We start from the raw sequence: 18,225 nt of genomic DNA, 5'->3' as shown, positions 1-18,225 counted from the left end.
ATTCCCACCAGCAGCGCCCAAGGGCTCCCTTCCCGCCATTCCCTCACCCACACGTGTTACTTCCTGTCTTGTTGATGATAGTCATTTTAACGCGTGTGAGGTGACGTCTCCTGGTGGCCTTGATTTGCGTTTCCCTGATAATTGGTCCTTTTCATGCACCTGTTGGCCATTTGTATGTCTTCTTTCGATAGATGTCTATTCCGGTTCTCTGCCCATTTGTTAATGGTTGTTTGTTCTTGGGTTTTGCTTTTTTTTATTTGCCTTGGAGCTGTGTGAGTTCTTTCTCTATTTCTGATATTAACCCCTAATCAGATCGACGATGTGCAGATGTTTTCTCTCATTCCATAGGCGGCCTCTCGTCTTGGTGGGGGTTCCCGTTGCCGTCAGAGCTTTTCAGTGAGATGTAGTCCCGCGCGTTTATCTTTGCTTCTGTTGCCTGTGCCTTCGCTGTCTTATCCAGGCAGTCACTGCCGAGGCCAGGTCCAGGAGCTCCCCTGGGTTTTCCTCCGGGATTTTTACGGTGTCGGGCGCTGTATTTACGTCTTTCGTCCATTTCAGGTTCAGTTTGGGGAGTGGTGTAAGGAAGGGGTCCCCTTTCATGCTTCTGCATGTGGTTATCCAGTCTTCCCAACACGGCTCCTCCCACGGAGAAGAATTAATATTGTTAAAGATGCCCACATCACCAAAGCCTTCTATGAAGTCAGTGCCACCCCTATGTTCACAGAAATAGGGAAAAAACCATCCTAAAATGGGTATGGAGCCACAGAAAATCCCCGGTAGCCAAAGCAATCCTGAGAAAGAACACAGCCAGAGGCACCGTGCTTCCTGATGTCAAACTCTACTGCCAAACGGTAGTAACCAGGACAGCGTGGCGCTGGCATAGACACGTGGTCCCAGGGAATGGAACGGAGAGCCCAGAAATAAACGGTTGCACATACGCCAGCTAATAATTGACAAGGGAGCCAAGAATAGGGGTTTTATTTTTAAAAGATGCTCTTAGGTGTGTCCACAGACCTCTGGCAGATGTGTGGTTTCGCCACAGTGCTAGCAAGCTGTCTCTGGATTTCACAGGGCGGGGGGGCTATAACAGCCTAGCATGGAGAGCAGTTATAAGAGAACTTGTTCATTCTCTGTTTATTGAGCACCTACTATGCTCCAGGCCATGTGTGGGCCACCAGAGGTGGTGCTGGTGCAGGGAATAAAGCGGGCATGGCCCCAGTGGCTCAGAGCTACAAGATCCCACTAAGAGAGGGGGCTGGGTGAGAAAGGTGAAGGGATTAAGCCAAAAACAACAACAACAACAAACAACCTCATAGACAGAGACAACAGCATGGTGATTACCAGAGGGATCGGGGGAGGGGAGGTAGAAGAAGGTAAAGGGGCTATAGGTGGTGACGGAAGGAGACCTCACCTGGGTTGGTGAACGCACAATCCAGGTCAGTATACAGGTGAGGGGTGATGGAACTGTACACCTGACACCGCTGTGAGTTATTAACCAGTGTCACCCAATGAATTCAATACAGAACAAAGCAGCCCTATCCGCAAGGCATCAAACAGGGATCTCCACTTCCCCTTCCGACCTGGAGAGGCAGCCGTGTAGACCATCAGCCTTGACAAACAGAATAAAATGCTACCTATTCGATTCAAAAAAAAAAAAAAAGAAAGGAAAGGCCTCAAAGTGCAGGGCCGACCCTCCCCCAGCATCCCCGGTCCGTCAGCTCCCCCTCATTCATGTTCCTAACCCATCCTCCTGTGTGGCCCGGAGTCGCCGGGAGGAGGTGAGCTCCCCCCGCAGCTCTGCAGAGACGGCAGTGCAGCCCTCGTGGAGAGCGACCCGTCTGAAAGCAAAATCAGAAACTAGTTTCCAGAAGGAAAGGCATCCGTCGAAAATAATTAACTTGTGTTTTTAATGGATGCGTGTCAGTCATGTGAGAAACGTGCCGAGGGGGAACGCCGTGTCCCTGGCGATGCCCGAGAGAAACGCAGGCGCTCGGCTTCAGGAGGCGGGCGATGGGCTGGCTGTCACCCACTCACCATGTCACCCCACCCGCCTGCCCCGCCCCAGCCTGGGCGCAGCCTGTGGGTAAAGGAGGCCCAGTTACAGTGCACCACCAGCCCGGCCGGCGTGGCTCAGTGGTTGAGCATCGACCTATGAACCAGGGGGTCATGGTTCAGTTCCTGGTCAGGGCACATGCCCAGGTGCAGGCTCAATCCCCAGTGGGGGACGTGCAGGAGGCAGCTGATCAATGATTCTCTCTCATCGTTGATGTTTCTCTCTCTCTCTCCCTTCCTCTCTGAAATCAATGAAAATATTTTTTAAAATAAATGAATAAATAAAATGCACCACCAGCTGGCAGCTGCCAGGGGAGGATGGAGCACTCCTGCTTCTAAAACACAGGCATCTCATGACAGACGTCATCAGCTTCACAGCTGCTGCTCTGACATGTGGGAAACTGAGGCCCACATTCCTGGGCTGCACAGAAAACATACATCGGTGCTTTCCCGTGTTTTCAAAAGACTTGTACATCCATTGTGTCATTTCAGCCCCCACCAGTCTTGTAAACAGGCAATTGGAGCTTCATTCTGTTTCTTTTACAGATGAAGAAACAAGCTCAGAGAGGTTGAGTGACTTGCCCAAAAGCACACAGCACTCGTGCATCGCCCGGGAACAGAGCAGGGCAGGGTTCAGCCTCCTCCGATCCCATGAAACTCCGGTGTTTGCCCTCAGAACTAAGAGCGGGAAACCCCCACCCACCCCCGGTGTTTTCCTCTCCAGGGTCTCGCTCCCCGAGGAGCCCCCCACCGCCCCTCCGCAGAACGTCATCGCCAGCGGCCGGACCAACCAGTCCATCATGATCCAGTGGCAGCCGCCCCCGGAGAACCACCAGAACGGCCTCCTCAAGGGCTACATCATCAGGTCGGCGTCTGCCCGCCGGAGGGACTGGGGAGGGGCCCGTGGATGGGAGAACAGAGCCAATTCACACGGCCCTTCGCCATCTAGCAAGGATCAGGCAGTAAGGAAAGCCCGCCCTTTGGTAGGAAGGACGGCGGTTAGACGTCTAGAACAGCGGTTCTCAACCTGTGGGTCGCGACCCCTTTGGGGGTCGAACGACCCTTTCACAGGGGTCGCCTAAGACCATCCTGCATATCAGATATTTACATGACGATTCATCACAGTAGCAACATTACAGTTATGAAGTAGCAACGAAAATAATTTTGTGGTTGGGTCACAACATGAGGAACTGCATTGAAAGGGCCAGGAGGTTGAGAACCACTGGTCTAGAAGAACTTCCAGCAGTGAGAGCCTTGGAAACCGCTCTCAGGCCCCACCCCGATCTGAATGGGAAGCATGGGGGGCGGGGGAGTCCCAACAATCTGTTTTAACAAGCCCTCCGGGTGTTTTCCATGCGCACTAAGGCTTTGAGAACCCCTGCTATGGGTATAATAACACCCAGATCACCCGGGGCCCCTAATCTCCCAAGGTTAGAGCTCAGGTAAGTGCACATCCTGGTTCTCTGAGCTCCCAGCCGCCTGAATTTGCCTGTAGAGGTGTCACTTCCTTGTTCCCTGTGTTCTTTGTTCTGGTGGCAGGTAGAGATGCTGGCGTAGGTAGCCTCAGGCTTTTTTCTCTCTACCCATGTGAGTGACCGGCCAGAGAGAGAGCCACTGTCCTAGAGGGAGAAAGAAAATGAACCCAGCCTGGGTGGTGTGGCCCCATGGTTGAGGGTCAACCTATGAACTAGGAAGTCACGGTTCAGGTCCTGGTCAGGACACAGGCCCAGGTTGCGGGCTCCATCCCCAGTGTGGGCAGCCGATCAATGATACTCTCTCATCATTGATGTTTCTATCTCTCTCTCTCTTTGCCCCTTCCTCTCTGAAATCAATAAAAATATTTTTTTAAATAAAATAATATTTTTAAAAAAACCAGAATGGTCCCCAAGACTTGTGTTAACCAGTCAGGAAGCCACTGGATGAGGCACACGAGCCACCACCAACCCACTATATCCTGACTCCCTCCCCTCAGGTACTGCCTGGCCGGGCTGCCTGTCGGGTACCAGTTCAAGAACATCACGGATGCTGACGTCAACAACCTGCTGCTGGAGGACCTCATCATCTGGACCAACTACGAGATCGAGGTGGCCGCCTACAACAGCGCCGGGCTGGGCGTCTACAGTGGCAAAGTCACCGAGTGGACGCTGCAGGGAGGTGGGTGTGCCAGTGGCCCCATGGGGAGGGGCCTGCGGAGAAGAGGGAGAGGTCTGGGCGAGCGCGATGCAGGCGGAGGTTGCAGGGGTTCAGGGACCTTCTGCGAAGGCTCACATTAACTGGATCACGAACCAGCTTACGTCTTAGCGTTGGACCTAACACCACCCCGAGCATTTTCATATCCAGTACTTTCCTTTGTCAGTGCCCTGTGAAATGGGTCAGACAAGCTTTATTTTTTACATATTTTTTATTGATTTCAGAGAGGAAGGGAGAGGGAGATAGAAACATCAATGGCGAGAGGAAATTATCAATCAGCTGCCTTCTGCACACCCCCAACTGGGGATCAAGCCTGCAACCCAGGCATGTGCCCTGGCCAGGAATTGAACCATGACCTCCTGGTTCATAGGTCGACACTGAGCCACACCAGCTGTCAATGTTTCTATCTCTCTCTCTCTCTCTCTCTTTGAGCCAGACAAGCTTTATTAATGCAAACTAATCAAGAGACAGAAGGCAGCCCTAACCGGTTTGGCTCAGTGGATAGAGCGTCGGCCTGCGGACTCAAGGGTCCCAGGTTCGATTCCAGTCAAGGGCATGTACCTTGGTTGCGGGCACATCCCCAGTAGGGAGTGTGCAGGAGGCAGCTGATCGATGTTTCTCTCCCATTGATGTTTCTAATGCTCTATCCCTCTCCCTTCCGCTCTGTAAAAAATCAATAAAATATATTTTTTTTAAAAAAGAGAGAGAGAAAGAAGGCATTTTGGTCTACACAGGGAGGGGAGAGTTGGGGGGGATAAGCAGAGCCCACAGACCCCTTCCCTGTGTTTTCTCTACTTAACTGTGTGTGCCCCTCCACCGCCACCCCCTCTCTGCTCTCCTCCAGTCCCCACGGTCCCTCCGGGCAACGTGCACGCAGAAGCCACCAATTCCACGACCATCCGCTTCACCTGGAACGCCCCCAGCCCCCAGTTCATCAACGGCATCAACCAGGGCTACAAGGTATGTGAGGCCCGTCCTCGTCCCAGAGGATGCTGGGAGGTGCTCGGCGGGGGGCACAGGCGAGGGGGCGGGCAGGAGGGAGTCCCCGTCTGTTTTCAAAACCATTGGTTCAGACCAAGCAGAGGACAGGTGGTCAAGGAAAAGGGCACGAGGACTCTCTCCCAGGCCAGGTCCGGGCCGTGGGGAGGATGGCCGCCACCCAGGTGTGACCAGTGCAGGGGCACGTGCTCCGGGAGACGGGCTTGTGAACAAAGCCGGGCTTGTTTCAGACTGAGGCATACGGGGCATAGGAATCCAGAACCCACTTCTCACGGGCATCCTGCTGGGTCCTGTGTCCTTGGGCTGGACTTGACCCCACGCCCCGTGAAGGGCTCGGGACCAGGACTCTCGGGGACTTGGGTTGCGTCCCAGCGCTGCCTGTCGCTGGCTCCCTGGACAGGTTCTACCATCTCACTGAGCTTCCCTCAGTTCGTCTTTACTGAGCCCAGCACCATGCACTGTGCCAGCTGCTGGGAACCACAGTACCCTCTGTTCCTCATTTGCCAGCAACGAAGGTCCCAGTGCCTGTTCCTAGGGCTGTGCGAGGACCAGGCGAGATCGTGTTTGTACGTGTTGAGCACAACGACAGGCACGTGGCAACTGCTCTGAGATCGATGCGGGAGCCGTAGCAGCGGGAATGCGTCCGTTTGCTCCGCTGCGGGCTGCGTAACCGAGTGCCCCCGGGCTGCGTAACCGAGTGCCCCCGGGCTGCGGGACTTGGAGCTTCGTTTTCTCACCGTCCTGGAGGCGGGCAGTCCGAGATCCAGGTGTCGGCAGGGCGGGCTTCTTCTGCGGCCTCAGTCCTTGGCTTGCGGACGGCCGTCTTCTCCCTGTGTCCTCACATGGTCTTCCCTCTGCGTGTGTCCGTGTCCAAACCCCCTCTTCTCACAAGCACACCAGTCAGATGGGAGGAGGGCCCACCCTAAAGACTCGTTTTAACCTAATTGCCCCTTTAAAGGCTGCCTCCTGATGCAGTCACCTTCTGAGGTCCTGGGCCTTGGGACTTCAGTGTATATATTTAGGGAGAAACAGTTCAGCCCACAGCCAATAGCAATAATAGCAGTAAGAGAGACTGTAACGGTGGTAGCAGCAAGCGTGGCAGTAACCGTGGTAACAGTAAGAGTGTCAGTAATGGTAACAGTAAGCGTGGCAGTAACGGTGGCAGTACCGGTGATGGCAGTAACGGTGGCAGTACCAGTGATTGCAGTGGCAGTAAATTTGCTGTAACTGTAACTGCGCTAAAAGCCAGGACTTCTCAACCGTCCCCTCCTAGAACCCAGACCCTGGATCCCACGCCTGGCCTCTCCTCTCTCCCCGAGGAGCCCGGAGCGCGCCCTGGGCCCCATTTGCAGCCTGGCCTCAGCGGCTTGGGCAGGTGGGAGGAGGCGGTCGGCCCCTCCAGATGTGGGAGGGAGGCAGAGCGTCTGAGGGGCAGTGTTGGGAGCCAGCTGTGACAGGGACCGGGACCAGGGCTGGGTGATGGCAGACACCTCCCTCCGGAAGGTTCCCGCACGCCCTCCGTGCCGGGTCTGCACGTGTCCAACAACCCAGATCGCTCTAGGACTAGCAGCCTTGGCCGTTCCCGCTGCCGTCGGGCATGGCTGGGCGGGAAGGACTGAGGACGGTCTGCCAGCTGAGTGTGAGGTCCCCTCGGCTGTCTCTGGGCCTGTTCTCATTCCTCTCCTCGGGTCGGTGCTGATTCCCAATCCAGGGCCTGAGTCTTGGATTCTAAGCAAACAAAGTGGGGATGGCCCAGAGCTGACCACGCCCAGTCACAGCCCTCTCACTCCCCCCCAGAGGGCACCACGGCCTGGGCAGGGGAGGGGGACGGGAGCAGGCAGGTGCTGCAGCTGAGGGCTGGCAGCCCTGACTGGCTGGAAAGCCTGCTAATTGGGACTCTGGGGGAGTCAGGGGAGAGAAGGAGAAGACCCGAGTCACGCTGAGGATCTGAGCAGCGAACCGTTAGCTTTGTGCTGCTGGTCCTAAGTTTTCTTCCCCGTATGGGAGGGCTGGGCTGCAAACTTCTAAAGCAAATGGCTCCCGGGGTGCCGAGAAGGCCAGCCAAGTGGCCAGGACAATTAGAGCCCAGAACTAAAGGAGGCTGCAGGTCCACCCAAGCCCAGCCTGTGCCCAGCACCCAGGAGCTGCTCGATACGAGTCAGGGAAGGGGTTGCCCAGGTACTGGAACACAGGAGCCAGCAGAAGAGTAAGAGGAACTCACATGTACAGGGCACTTTCTACGTGCCGAGTGGAATGCTGGAGCTATGCTCATTCCTCTCTCACGCAAGCTGCACGAGAGCCCCAAGAAGCATTATCGGCATCACCCCATTTTACAGAAGAAGAAACTGAGGCAGGAGAGGCAAGTCAGTTGTTCCAAATCCGAGGACCTGCAAAGCTCAGATTCAAGCTCCAGAGCCTGCACCTTTTCTTACATTGAAAAGAAAACGTGTCCTTTGAGTTTATTATGAAATAATGATCCTTTTTTTCTAAGTACAAATGGATCCAAGCAGGGATTCTGTTTCTTGCTTCTGTGGCCTTCAGTATCGTAGAGAGAGAAAAAGCAGTGTTTGTCCCTTGCAGACCTCAGCGGGAATGGGCTTTTCCCCCTTTTAATTGTGAAACATTTCAAACATCTACAAAAGGAGAGAGAGGCGTGTAGTGAGCCATACGCACATCTCCGGTTTCAGAAGTTACCCATTCGCAGCCAAACGCGTTCCGTCTGCTCTCGAACCCTCAGCCACACCCCCGGAGTCTCATGTCACCCATAAATATTTCCGTCAAGAAACAGTATAAAGTCTCTGTTTAAGCCATTATCAGTCTCGCGCCTAAAAAGATCAACAGTCCCTTTAATACAATCAGACACCCACTGGGATTTAAATTTCCCTCGTTGCTACACGGTTTCTCTTACTAGTTGTTCTATTTGCTTTGGCATCCAAATGAGATCCACACAATTGCATTTGCTTTGGTTTGGTTTGGCGTTTCTTTGTTGTTATTGGGGCGGGGGGGGTGGGGGGTGCGTAGGTCTCCATTGATCTACAGATCCCCTCTCTCTTTTCTTTTTCTTTTTTTTTCTAGCAATTTATTGAGTTAAGAATCTCCGTCCTTTGTACCGTAGAATTTCCCACAGTCTGGATCTTGCTGATTGTGCCCCTGGGGGGTCATTTAACACAGGCCTCTGAAAACTATCTTTGCCGTAAATTGGACTTGGAATGAGAGGCTTGATCAGATTCGGGTCTGAGGGTTTTATTTTCCCAGGATTGCTCCCTGGATGGTGGCGTGTGTTTTTATTAGAAGGCAGGACGTGCGGCTGCTCTTACTGAGATGTGGCGCCCACTGACGGGCCTGGCGTGATCTATCATTTCAATAGGACTTGCCAAATTGGGACAGTCCGATGTTATGATTTTGTCTTGATTGATTAGCTGAAATCTTTTTTTTTAAAAGAATTTTCTCCTTACCCACTTGTTGTTTATCCAAAGGCAACGTTCATCCAGGAAAAGCATGGTAAACACTCCGTTCTCTCCCATTACTGAGCAATTTTCAGAATAATGAACTGGTTCCTTAGCAACTGCTAAGGGGACAGGTGACTTTGGATTGGAGTAGGGGAGGCATCTCTTTGTTTTGCTTTGGTTTGGGTAGTAGTATTATATACTTAAGAATTCCTAAAAACACCTCTGATATGTCTCAATCCACTGCCATTATAATTCTTTTTTTTAATATATTTTTTATTGATTTCAGAGAGGAAGGAAGAGAGAGAGAAACATCAGTGATGAGAGAGAATCATTGATTGGCTGCCTCCCGCACACCCCACACTGGGGATCAAGCCCGGAAACCAGGGCATGTGCCCTGATCGGGAATCGAACCATAGGTCAACTCTCAACCACTGAGCCACGCCAGCCAGGTGCCATAATAATTCTTAGTGATGCCAAATTGACCCGTCATTGGCCTCTTCAGGTTGACTCATGAATCCTTTTTCTTTTCTTTTTTTTTTAATATATATTTTTGTTATTGACATCAGAGAGGAAAGGAGAGAGAGAGAGAGAGAGAGAGAGAGAGAGAGAGAAGCATCAATGATGAGAGAGAATTATTGATCAGCTGCCTCCTGCACGCCCCTACTGGGGATCGAGCCTGCAACCCTGCATGTGCCCTTAACCGAAATTGAACCCAGGACCCTTCTGTCCGCAGGCTGATGCTCTGTCCACTGAGCCACACCAGCTAGGGCCCTCAGGAATCCTTTTGCCATGGCGCCCGCTACTCTTCGATAGCGTCCTTGCTGTCCGTATGACAAGACGCCCCATGCTATCTACGTTTCCTACGCCGTGCCCGGGGGCAGCCGTGTCTTCCAGGAGTCTTGTTCCCTTAGCAGAAGTGAGAGTTAGATGCCACAGTCTGGGCACCGGGGTGTCCTTGCTCCAGCCCTGGGTGCTGTTCCGAGGCATGTGCATGGACAGCGAGGAAATACTGTTGTGTGTGTTATTGATTTTAGGATCCAGTTCAGTTCCAGGACGTCTTCATACTCTCATGGGTCTCTTGTCCGTGTCTCTTTTCTCCAGTCCCCGCAGGGCTGTCCCCCAAACGCCCGCCGCGGCCTCGGAATGGGCACCTCTACACTTCCATTACCGAACACGGTTTCTGTCACTCACGGTGCTCTCCAAGCTCAGAGGGCATCCCGAGGGGGGACTTCCCCCGCGAGCGGCTGGGTCCCCTGGTACGGTCTCTCACCGTGTGACGTGGCTGCGACTCCGGACCACGGTCAGGCTCGTCGGTTTCACTGTGGTTCTCGATGCTTAGGGATTGATTTTTTTTTTAATTTCATTTCATTTTGTAATTATATAGCCTATGTACAGGCCTCCACAGTTAAATCTACAGAGCAAAGTAGTCAGTTCAGGGGAAATCAGCCTGAATTCCGGGCCTCTCCCTCCGCCAGAGGTTTGATTTCTTTTTTCCTTACGTTTTGTGAGGGGTTTTTTTTTTAACATAAGCAAATACATACATATATGGGTAAAGGTATATCCTCTCCCTTCTGGATAAAAGACAGCGAACTCCACACACTTTCTCAATCTTGCTTTTTTGTGTGCGTGACGTCCTGAGACCACCCCGTAGGAGTATATGGAGCTATTCCTTGTTCCTTCCTATACAACTGTATCCTACTCCATGTGTAAATACTAGAGGCCCGATGCATGGAATTCGGCCCTCGCAGCCCCGGCTTCATCCGGACGGTCTCCGGACGGTCGTTCTGCTGTTCAGTCTAATTAGCATACGAGTTCTTTATTATATAGGATCCCATAGTCTAGTCCACCGGCTCCCCACTGCAGACATTTCTGGGTTTCCAGTCTTTGGCTTAACAAACCTTCTTGCAGTGAGTAGCTTTGTGCAAACATCATTTCATGTTTTCACATCTAACGTAGGAGTGGATTCTAAGAAATAAGATAGCTTGGTCAGAGGATAAATATGTATATAATTTTGCTACTATTGCCAAATTCCCCATTATAGTTTTTAACTTTTTACATTAATTTTTAACAAGAAATAAATGTACATGATTCAAACCCCAACAGATGTAAAGGGATGACCCTGTAGCAGCCGCCCTACCTCCCACTCCAGCCCCTCGTCTGCCTGGTTCTAGGCCGCCCACCCCAGAACTCTCCCCACTCCAGGGAACCGTTGTTCATTTCCTACGTCCCAGAATGTTTCATGGGAATTCATCAAATGCCGAGTCAGACGGAGAGAGGGAAAGGCCAAGGAAGGGAAAGAGAGAATGTCCCTGACTTGTTCTCTTTTTTTAACTCCAGAAGCCATCGGGCCATCCTTACTATCCTAACTCTCAACCCCATCATGCACTGCTTCCACCAGCTAGCGATTACTGTCCCCAATAGTAGCCTGACCCCAGAGAGGTTGAGTGACTCTCCCAGGGTCACACAGTAAGTGACAGAACTGGGCTCTCTCCGGCTTTCTCTCTGCTTTGGCTGCACATGCTGCCCTCCCCACACACACACACACACACACACACACACACACACACACCAGCAGCACCACCTTTTGGTTAGAGGGTGACCTCCCTGGACCCCTGCTCCCTAAGGGGGACTTGCTGTCCCAGAATCTAGGTGTGAAGTTCCTCCCCCAGCACACACTCGCCCCAGCCACGCTCGGGGCAGCCAGGTCTGCTTAGAGTCCAAGACCAAGGCCTACTGGAGTGAACCAGCTGTGAGCCCGAGCTAGCGGGAGCGGCACAGAGGCGCCAAGGGGCCCCTAACACTCAGCCGGCCGCTGTGTGCCCCTCAGTGGTCTTCACCCAAGGTCTCGGGTCCACAGATCTGAGGCCAGACCCCGGTGGGTTCCCATGCAGGTTCCCCAACCTCCGTTTCCCTTTGGGTCACAGCACGTGACAGTGGTTCCCATCGAGGCCTCACTGTGCAGATGAAATGGGGCTGGTCAGGGATGGCCTTAGCCCAGGGCCAGGCCCAGAGAGGCTGACTGCCCAGCAGGCTGTAGCCTGTTGTGTGTGCTGGGCCCGCGGTCCCATCCACCGCTGCCCAGAGCCCAAGAGAAGGTGCATGGGGCAGTGGCAATGTTTTCCGGCCCTAAAGGACCTTGAGGCCTCTCCCCCTGACCCTCCTGGTCTTCAGATGCAGCTGGAGAAGGATGCGTGGCTCCAGTCCCAGCGTAAATAGTTTGACATAACTGCGGTCATGCCACCATCGTGGGCGTCGGGCCTGGGGTCATTGCCGTGACCTCAAACCACATTGCCGGGACCCTCCGCCCTCCTTCTGGGCTCCTTCTGAGGCAGTCCCTCGGGGTACTGTTTCAAGGCGCCTGTGAAGACACCCTTTGTCCTTTGTGTCTTTGTTGTTGTCAGTCTTTATTTTTTATTATTTTGTTAATCCTCACCTGAGGGTATTTTCCCATTGATGTTTAGAGAGAGTGGAAGGGAGATAGACAGAAATATCGATGTGAGAGAGGCACATTGACTGGTTGCCTTCGTACACGCCCCGCCCAGGGCCTGGGATCGTGCCTGCAACCAAGGTACGTGCCCTTGGCCTGAGTCGAACCCGGGACCCTTCAATCCCCAGGCCGATGCTCTTTCTGCTGAGCCAAACCGGCCAGGACTGTCCTTAGTTTTTTTAATGGTAGTAAGTGTAACTGGCCTAAACCCAATACAATGATATTTACCCAGATTCTGCACCCGCTGGGGAACACGCCACACAATTCATTCCGATGGCGTAATTAATTCAAATTTACATTAATTAAATTAAAACATTAAACTTGTTTCTTAATCTACTCCGCAGAAGTTCGGCGATTTAATTGCTATGAAACAAGATAACTGAAATAAAGAGGATATTTAACATACTTATTAAATGCCACTTAGGGTTTCTGATTAGTATTTTTAGGGTCTAATTAGTGTCTAATTAGCTTGCCATCGGCTATCTTTTCACAATAGCGATTAGATTTCCAAACGTCCTGGATAAACACGTGTCCGCGAAAGGAGAAGATGAAGCACGTGAAGGCGGCGTTAATCAGGAGGCGGAGGCAGGGTATTGTTTTAGATCTATAAATACCCGCACTTATTAAAACCCATCGAGTGTTGCTTTTCACCATTAATTGCTGTTTAATCAACTTCAGATAAATGAGGGAATCTCTGAGACCAGCTGTCAGGCTGGAGACAGATGAAGGGCCCAGAAAACGGGAGTGTGAGGTGAGGGATCGAGAGACAGGAAGAGCCCGGTGGTGTGGCTCAGAGGTTGAGTGTCTGCCTAGGAGCCAGGAGGTCCTGTGAGCCAGGAGGTCACAGTTCGATTCTCGGTCAAGGCACATGCCCAGGTTGCAGGCTCGATCCCCAGGAGGGTGTGTGCAGGAGACAGCCTATCGATGATTCTCTCTCATCATTGATGCTTCTCTCTCCCTTTTTCTCTGAAATCAATAAAAAATATTTTTAAAAAAGAGAGAGAGAGAGAAGCAGGAAGAGTCAAGACTGGGTTGCTCAGGAGCATCATCCCGCTCACTACAGGGCATATACAGGGGGCAACCAATCCATGTTTCTCTCACATCGATGTTTCTCTCTCTCTCTCTCTCAAACCAGTAAACATATCCTCGGATGAGGATTTTTTTTTTTTAATCTTTTTAGAAAGAGGCAAGAAGAGGAGGAAGGGGAGGCAGGAAGCTTACGCAGCCATGGGTGGTGCTTGTAGAGGGGAGATGAGACCAAAAGAGATGTTGAATTTCCACGGGATTTCCTGGCTGGTGCCCATCTCTGGGGAATGGTTAAGACTGAAATCCCAACTTGGGACAAGTTTAAAGAATAAGAGTTAACCTCGAACCAACGTTCCGGCTCCAAATTCAGGAAAACCCCAAGGGAGCAGCCGCCCAGCCCAGAGGGAGAACGTGTAGGAGGCCAGGTGTTGGAATTAGAGACCTCATCTCTCTACTTTGCTGTGTGACACAGAGTCAGTCACTGAGCCTCTCTGAGCCTCAGTTTCCTCGTCTGTAAAAAGCAGGGCCGGCTTCCTGGGTGGCTCAGGGCTCCATGCTCAGAAGGACCCCAGGCCCGGTTCAGTGCTCCGCTGCCGTCATCTTGAAATTCTTAATGGTCTTTGCACGAGGGGGCCTTCCATCTTCATTGTGCGCCGGACCTACAGACCATGTAGCTCATCTTGGTAAAATATCCGCCCTCTCTCTGGTGGGGTCGCTGTGGGATCTGCAAAGCCATCGTGACTCTCGGTGCCGCGCCGTCACCCGGTGAGCGGAGTGGAACAGCCCGCCGAGGCGCGCTCCCGGGACACGGGCTCCGGTGGCCTGTGGGTATCTGCACGGCCACCCCTTCCCTGGGAGGAGCGACCACAGGGATCTGGGCTCCTGGACACGCTCTGTCCATCAGCCCAGCCTGCGGGAGAACGCCCAGCCTCTTCTGGAACCTTCTGACTGCCCTGCCTTCCTTGCCGGCCTCTCCCCAGCTGATCGCCTGGGAGCCGGAGCAGGAAGAGGAGGTTACCATGGTGACTGCCCGACCCAACTTTCAAGACAGCATCCACGTGGGCTTCGTGTCGGGCCTGAAGAAGTTCACGGAGTACTTCACGTCCGTGCTGTGCTTCACCACCCCCGGGGACGGGCCCCGCAGCAGCCCGCAGCTGGTGCGCACCCTGGAGGATGGTAGGCACCCCCCGCCCCTGCAGCCTCCGCCCCGCCCACCCACCCAGGGGCCAGGCACAGGGGCGGCCTGGTCTCCTCTCCCATCCTGGGCGCCCCAGGACCCCCGGGGCTGTCTTGCAGACGGTGGTCTCTCTCTGGCTCTAACTGGCCTTGGGTGGGGTGGGGGTCCTCTTGGGGTACAGTGCCTGGGCCTGTGGGGCACCTGAGCTTCAGTGACATCCTGGACACCTCGCTGAAGGTCAGCTGGCAAGAGCCGGGGGAGAAGAACGGCATCCTCACAGGTGGGCACCGCGCTGTCACGGGCCTGGGGGAGGAGAAGGTCCCCTCACCCATCCCTCTGCCTCCGACCTGGTGCCCATCCCCAGCTCCCAGCAGCCGCTCCTGCTTAGAACACCCTCCGAGGAGGAGCTGGCCCTTCCTCCCAGGAGCACGCCCACGCTCACCCATGAGCATGCATCTCCTAGACTCTAAGGGACCCCATGAGGCTTGCAACCAGGGGAGCAAAGCGCAGTGGCAGCTCATCCCGGGCAAACCCCCTGAAACTGTCCCCGAGGCCCCCTAGTCTGACTTCTTAGTGAACAAAGCCGACCAGCCTCGGCTCATTTCCCCAGCCCTTCCTTGTTCCAGTGTCCCCAGCTTCATAAAGGGCCTCTCAGATAAAAAAAAATAAAAATGCTCACGGCCCCTCCACTCTGTGATGCATCCCCATGTCCAGCCCCAGCCCTCACATGGCCACCAGGAGGACTTGCTCATCCCTGCCCCTGCCCATGGGGGTGCCCCCCACCCCACAAGCAGCACGTGGGGCCCCGGGCCAGGTGCCTCCGCCTGCCTCGGTCCCAGGGCTTCCTGTGCGGAGCTCTCTGTGGACAAGTGGAGGCACGAGGGCCAGGGCAGCGGGTCCAGGCCGGCTCACGGCCACGGCCAAGCTCACGCGGCCCGGGGTCCCCAGGGTACCGGATCTCCTGGGAGGAGTACAACCGCACCAACACACGCGTGACACACTACCTGCCCAACGTGACCCTGGAATACCGCGTGACGGGCCTCACCGCACTTACCACCTACACCATCGAGGTGGCCGCCATGACCGCCAAGGGCCAGGGCCAGGTGTCTGCCTCCACCATCTCCTCCGGGGTGCCTCCAGGTAGGTGCCCAGGGCGGGTTCCCTGCCTCTTGCTCCTGATCGGCACCCACTCAGGAGGTCCCTCGTCCTTCAGGAATGTGGTCTGTCTCCCCACAGAGCTCCCCTCCCAGGGTCCCTGTGCCCAGTCCTCCCAGAGCAGGTCCCCTCATGCGTCCAGGCCTCCGCCCGTGGCTCTCAGAAAAGCGGCTCCCAGCTCCCCCGTGAGCCTCTTGCTCACGTGCAGACCCCGGGAGAGGAAGCCCTTGGGGGCCTAGCTCGTTCCCTGGCCCGGGGGCCTCCCTGGGGGGACCCGTCAGCCCCTACGCCTGTCCCAGGACCCTGTGTGCTGAGCCACGGACGCGGGACAAGGACTGTGTTGTCAGGATGAGGCCACGCCTTGCTCCTTCCTGCTCAGAGGGTCCTAGGAAAAGGGCGACACGGTGCCCTCTGTGCCCAGAGAGTCCTGTCCCACGTGGAGTGACATCCCTCTCGCCCCAAATCCCCCAAATCGCTTCAGTCCTGTCTTCCTTTTTCAGAACTCCCAGGCGCCCCCACCAACCTGGGCATTTCCAACATCGGTCCCCGCTCCGTGACCTTGCAGTTCAAGCCTGGTTACGACGGGAAAACCTCCATCTCCCGCTGGCTGGTGGAGGCCCAGGTAAGGCCTGTGCAGGGGAGCCCCGGCGCCCGGGGAGCCCGCTCCCAGCCTCGGGCATGCCCATGCTCCTGGGCGAAAAATCCTATGTCCTCACGTCTGTGTGAGCTTTCACCTGCAGCCATCAGATGGGCAAACACGCCCAAAATGGTCCCAACTCTGTCTCACCTCCACCTGTCCACCGGGGCACACAAATGCACACCAGGCCCCTCAGGCCTGGGCAGGGACTGGCTGGCCTAGAAAAGTAACCAGCTGTCACCTGCAGCTCTTTATTTTTTTTAAATTTTTTTAAAATATATTTTATTGATTTTTTACAGAGAGGAAGGGAGAGAGACAGAGAATTAGAAACATCGATGAGAGAGAAACATCGATCAGCTGCCTCCTGCACATCTCCCACTGGGGATGTGCCTGCAACCAAGGTACATGCCCTTGACCGGAATCGAACTGTTAGGTTAGGTGGCTCAGGAGGCGGCGCAAGAAATAGAGAGTCCAGTGAATCAGAAAAGAAAGGAAAGGAAAGTTTATTCTGCGTCCCCGGGAGACCCACGTACCCCCAAAGACAGGGCACGTGGATTCACGCCAACATGGAGGGGGGCGCTTTTTTTATACTGCGGTTGGGTGAGGGCGGGGGCCTGAACTGAGGAAGTGTCCTCAGCAGGGATCATCACACATTCAACTGAGGGAGTCTCGGCCGCAGGGGGTGGGCGGCACATTCAGGAATGGGTCAGTATCTTGTGCGGGGATCTCTGTGAACTTCAAGGAGAAGCAGGTATCTGTGTCTGGCACGCTGACCCGTGAGAGATTCCAGATCTGTGAGAAATTCCAGAGGAAGTCCATTGTCTCATCCCATGTCCGCATGTATCCGATCCCGGGCTCCGGGCTCCCTCCGACCTAACATCCCGGCCTTTTGGTGATAAGGGTCGGCGACTCTCTGACTGCTTCCAGCTGAACAGGGACGACGAGGGGGGCGGCGGTTAAAGGCCGGGGTTAGGCAGAGTCGGGTCGGAGGGGAGCCGAGTGTAGGGATGGAGCAGGAGCTGATTCACAGTCACCCGTGACATCTCTGCGATCCGGGAGCGGATGAACTTGAGGAGGCACGGGGCTAGGAGAAAAAAGACACAGATGAGAATCAGGGGCCCTATCATGGGCAGGACCCAGGTAGCTAAGGGGCTTTGGAACCAGCTGAAAGGGGAGTTGTCCTGGAAGTGTCCTGCATGTAGTTCTTCACTCAGCTTAGTCAGGGTCTGTACATTTTGCTCCACTACTCCGGACTTGATGTAGTTAACAGCATTCTTCCTGAAGGAATATGCAGGTTCCTCCTCTTTTTGCAGTCAGAAGGTCTAAGGTGCGCTGGTTCTGTAGGGCTACTTGGGCTACTGATGTCACTTGCTGCTGTAGGGAGGCTAAAAGAGACAGTAGTAGACTCCAGGGCTAACTGGAGCTTGTCATTAAAGTGCTGAGCAGTGACCAGACTGTTCCCGAGGGCCCCCCAGTGAGGCCTATTGAGGCGGCGATACTCACCCCTAACATGACAGGGAGGAAGGCAGCCCAGTGCGTCTGGGGGCGGGATGGAGGGAGCAGCCAGGCGAGCTCCAACTCTCCATACAAGGTTAGTTGGGGAACGACTGTGACCACGAAGCAAGGCCCGGGGTCAGAGGAGTTCGTGCAGTTGCTTAAGGTGCTGTTGCACCAAAAGAAGGTACCTGGTCTGGCCTTGGTGAGACTGGATGCAGTGTGGTTCTGGGTGCAGTTCTAAATGACTTGTCCCCCAGTTACCGGCTTACTGGTCTGGTAGTATATCCATGGGGGCAGGGTGGGCTCTGGAGTTTCGGGTTCCCAAAGGGGAATGCCAGCCACGGGAGGCTGACGTTCACCTTTCCCTTGGGTTCTTGGAGAAGTCATGAGTGGGACGGCAGCCAGCAAAGACCTGTCTGGGTTTCGCTGCCGGGTGACTTGTTTGCCGTTCTGGTAGTAGGTTTCACGGACCTTGAACCTCCACACAAGAGGGTGGGGGTGTGTGTAGGTTGCTCAGGGCCTGGAGGAGAAGGAGGAGGGGAGGGCGGTTAAGGCA

General features: G+C 54.4%; 1 protein-coding gene and 1 long non-coding RNA gene across 2 annotated transcripts in view; one reads left to right on the top strand and one right to left on the bottom strand.

The window, feature by feature from the left end:
* Nucleotides 1–16,402, top strand: part of LOC102428780 (protein sidekick-2-like) — a 39,308-nt gene extending 22,906 nt beyond the window's left edge. The window contains exons 10-17 of the mRNA XM_023748680.1: nucleotides 2,777–2,917; nucleotides 4,025–4,206; nucleotides 5,087–5,202; nucleotides 14,184–14,379; nucleotides 14,562–14,660; nucleotides 15,329–15,520; nucleotides 16,036–16,157; nucleotides 16,283–16,402. Of these exons, the coding sequence (XP_023604448.1) occupies nucleotides 2,777–2,917; nucleotides 4,025–4,206; nucleotides 5,087–5,202; nucleotides 14,184–14,379; nucleotides 14,562–14,660; nucleotides 15,329–15,520; nucleotides 16,036–16,157; nucleotides 16,283–16,402 (1,168 nt within the window). The remainder of the gene's footprint in view (nucleotides 1–2,776; nucleotides 2,918–4,024; nucleotides 4,207–5,086; nucleotides 5,203–14,183; nucleotides 14,380–14,561; nucleotides 14,661–15,328; nucleotides 15,521–16,035; nucleotides 16,158–16,282) is intronic.
* A 403-nt stretch (nucleotides 16,403–16,805) lies between these two features.
* On the bottom strand, nucleotides 16,806–17,697 carry LOC111824475. Its single transcript, XR_002827551.1, has 2 exons — nucleotides 17,405–17,697; nucleotides 16,806–17,256 (listed from the first exon to the last, which is right to left on the bottom strand). It is a non-coding gene; the product is annotated as an uncharacterized LOC111824475 (long non-coding RNA).
* Nucleotides 17,698–18,225: the final 528 nt, after the last annotated feature.

Source organism: Myotis lucifugus, unplaced genomic scaffold, assembly GCF_000147115.1.
Source record: "Myotis lucifugus unplaced genomic scaffold, Myoluc2.0 scaffold_1662, whole genome shotgun sequence".
NCBI lineage: Eukaryota > Metazoa > Chordata > Mammalia > Chiroptera > Vespertilionidae > Myotis > Myotis lucifugus.
Note: the sequence above shows the minus strand (reverse complement) of the source record. Positions and strands in the feature narration are given on the sequence as shown.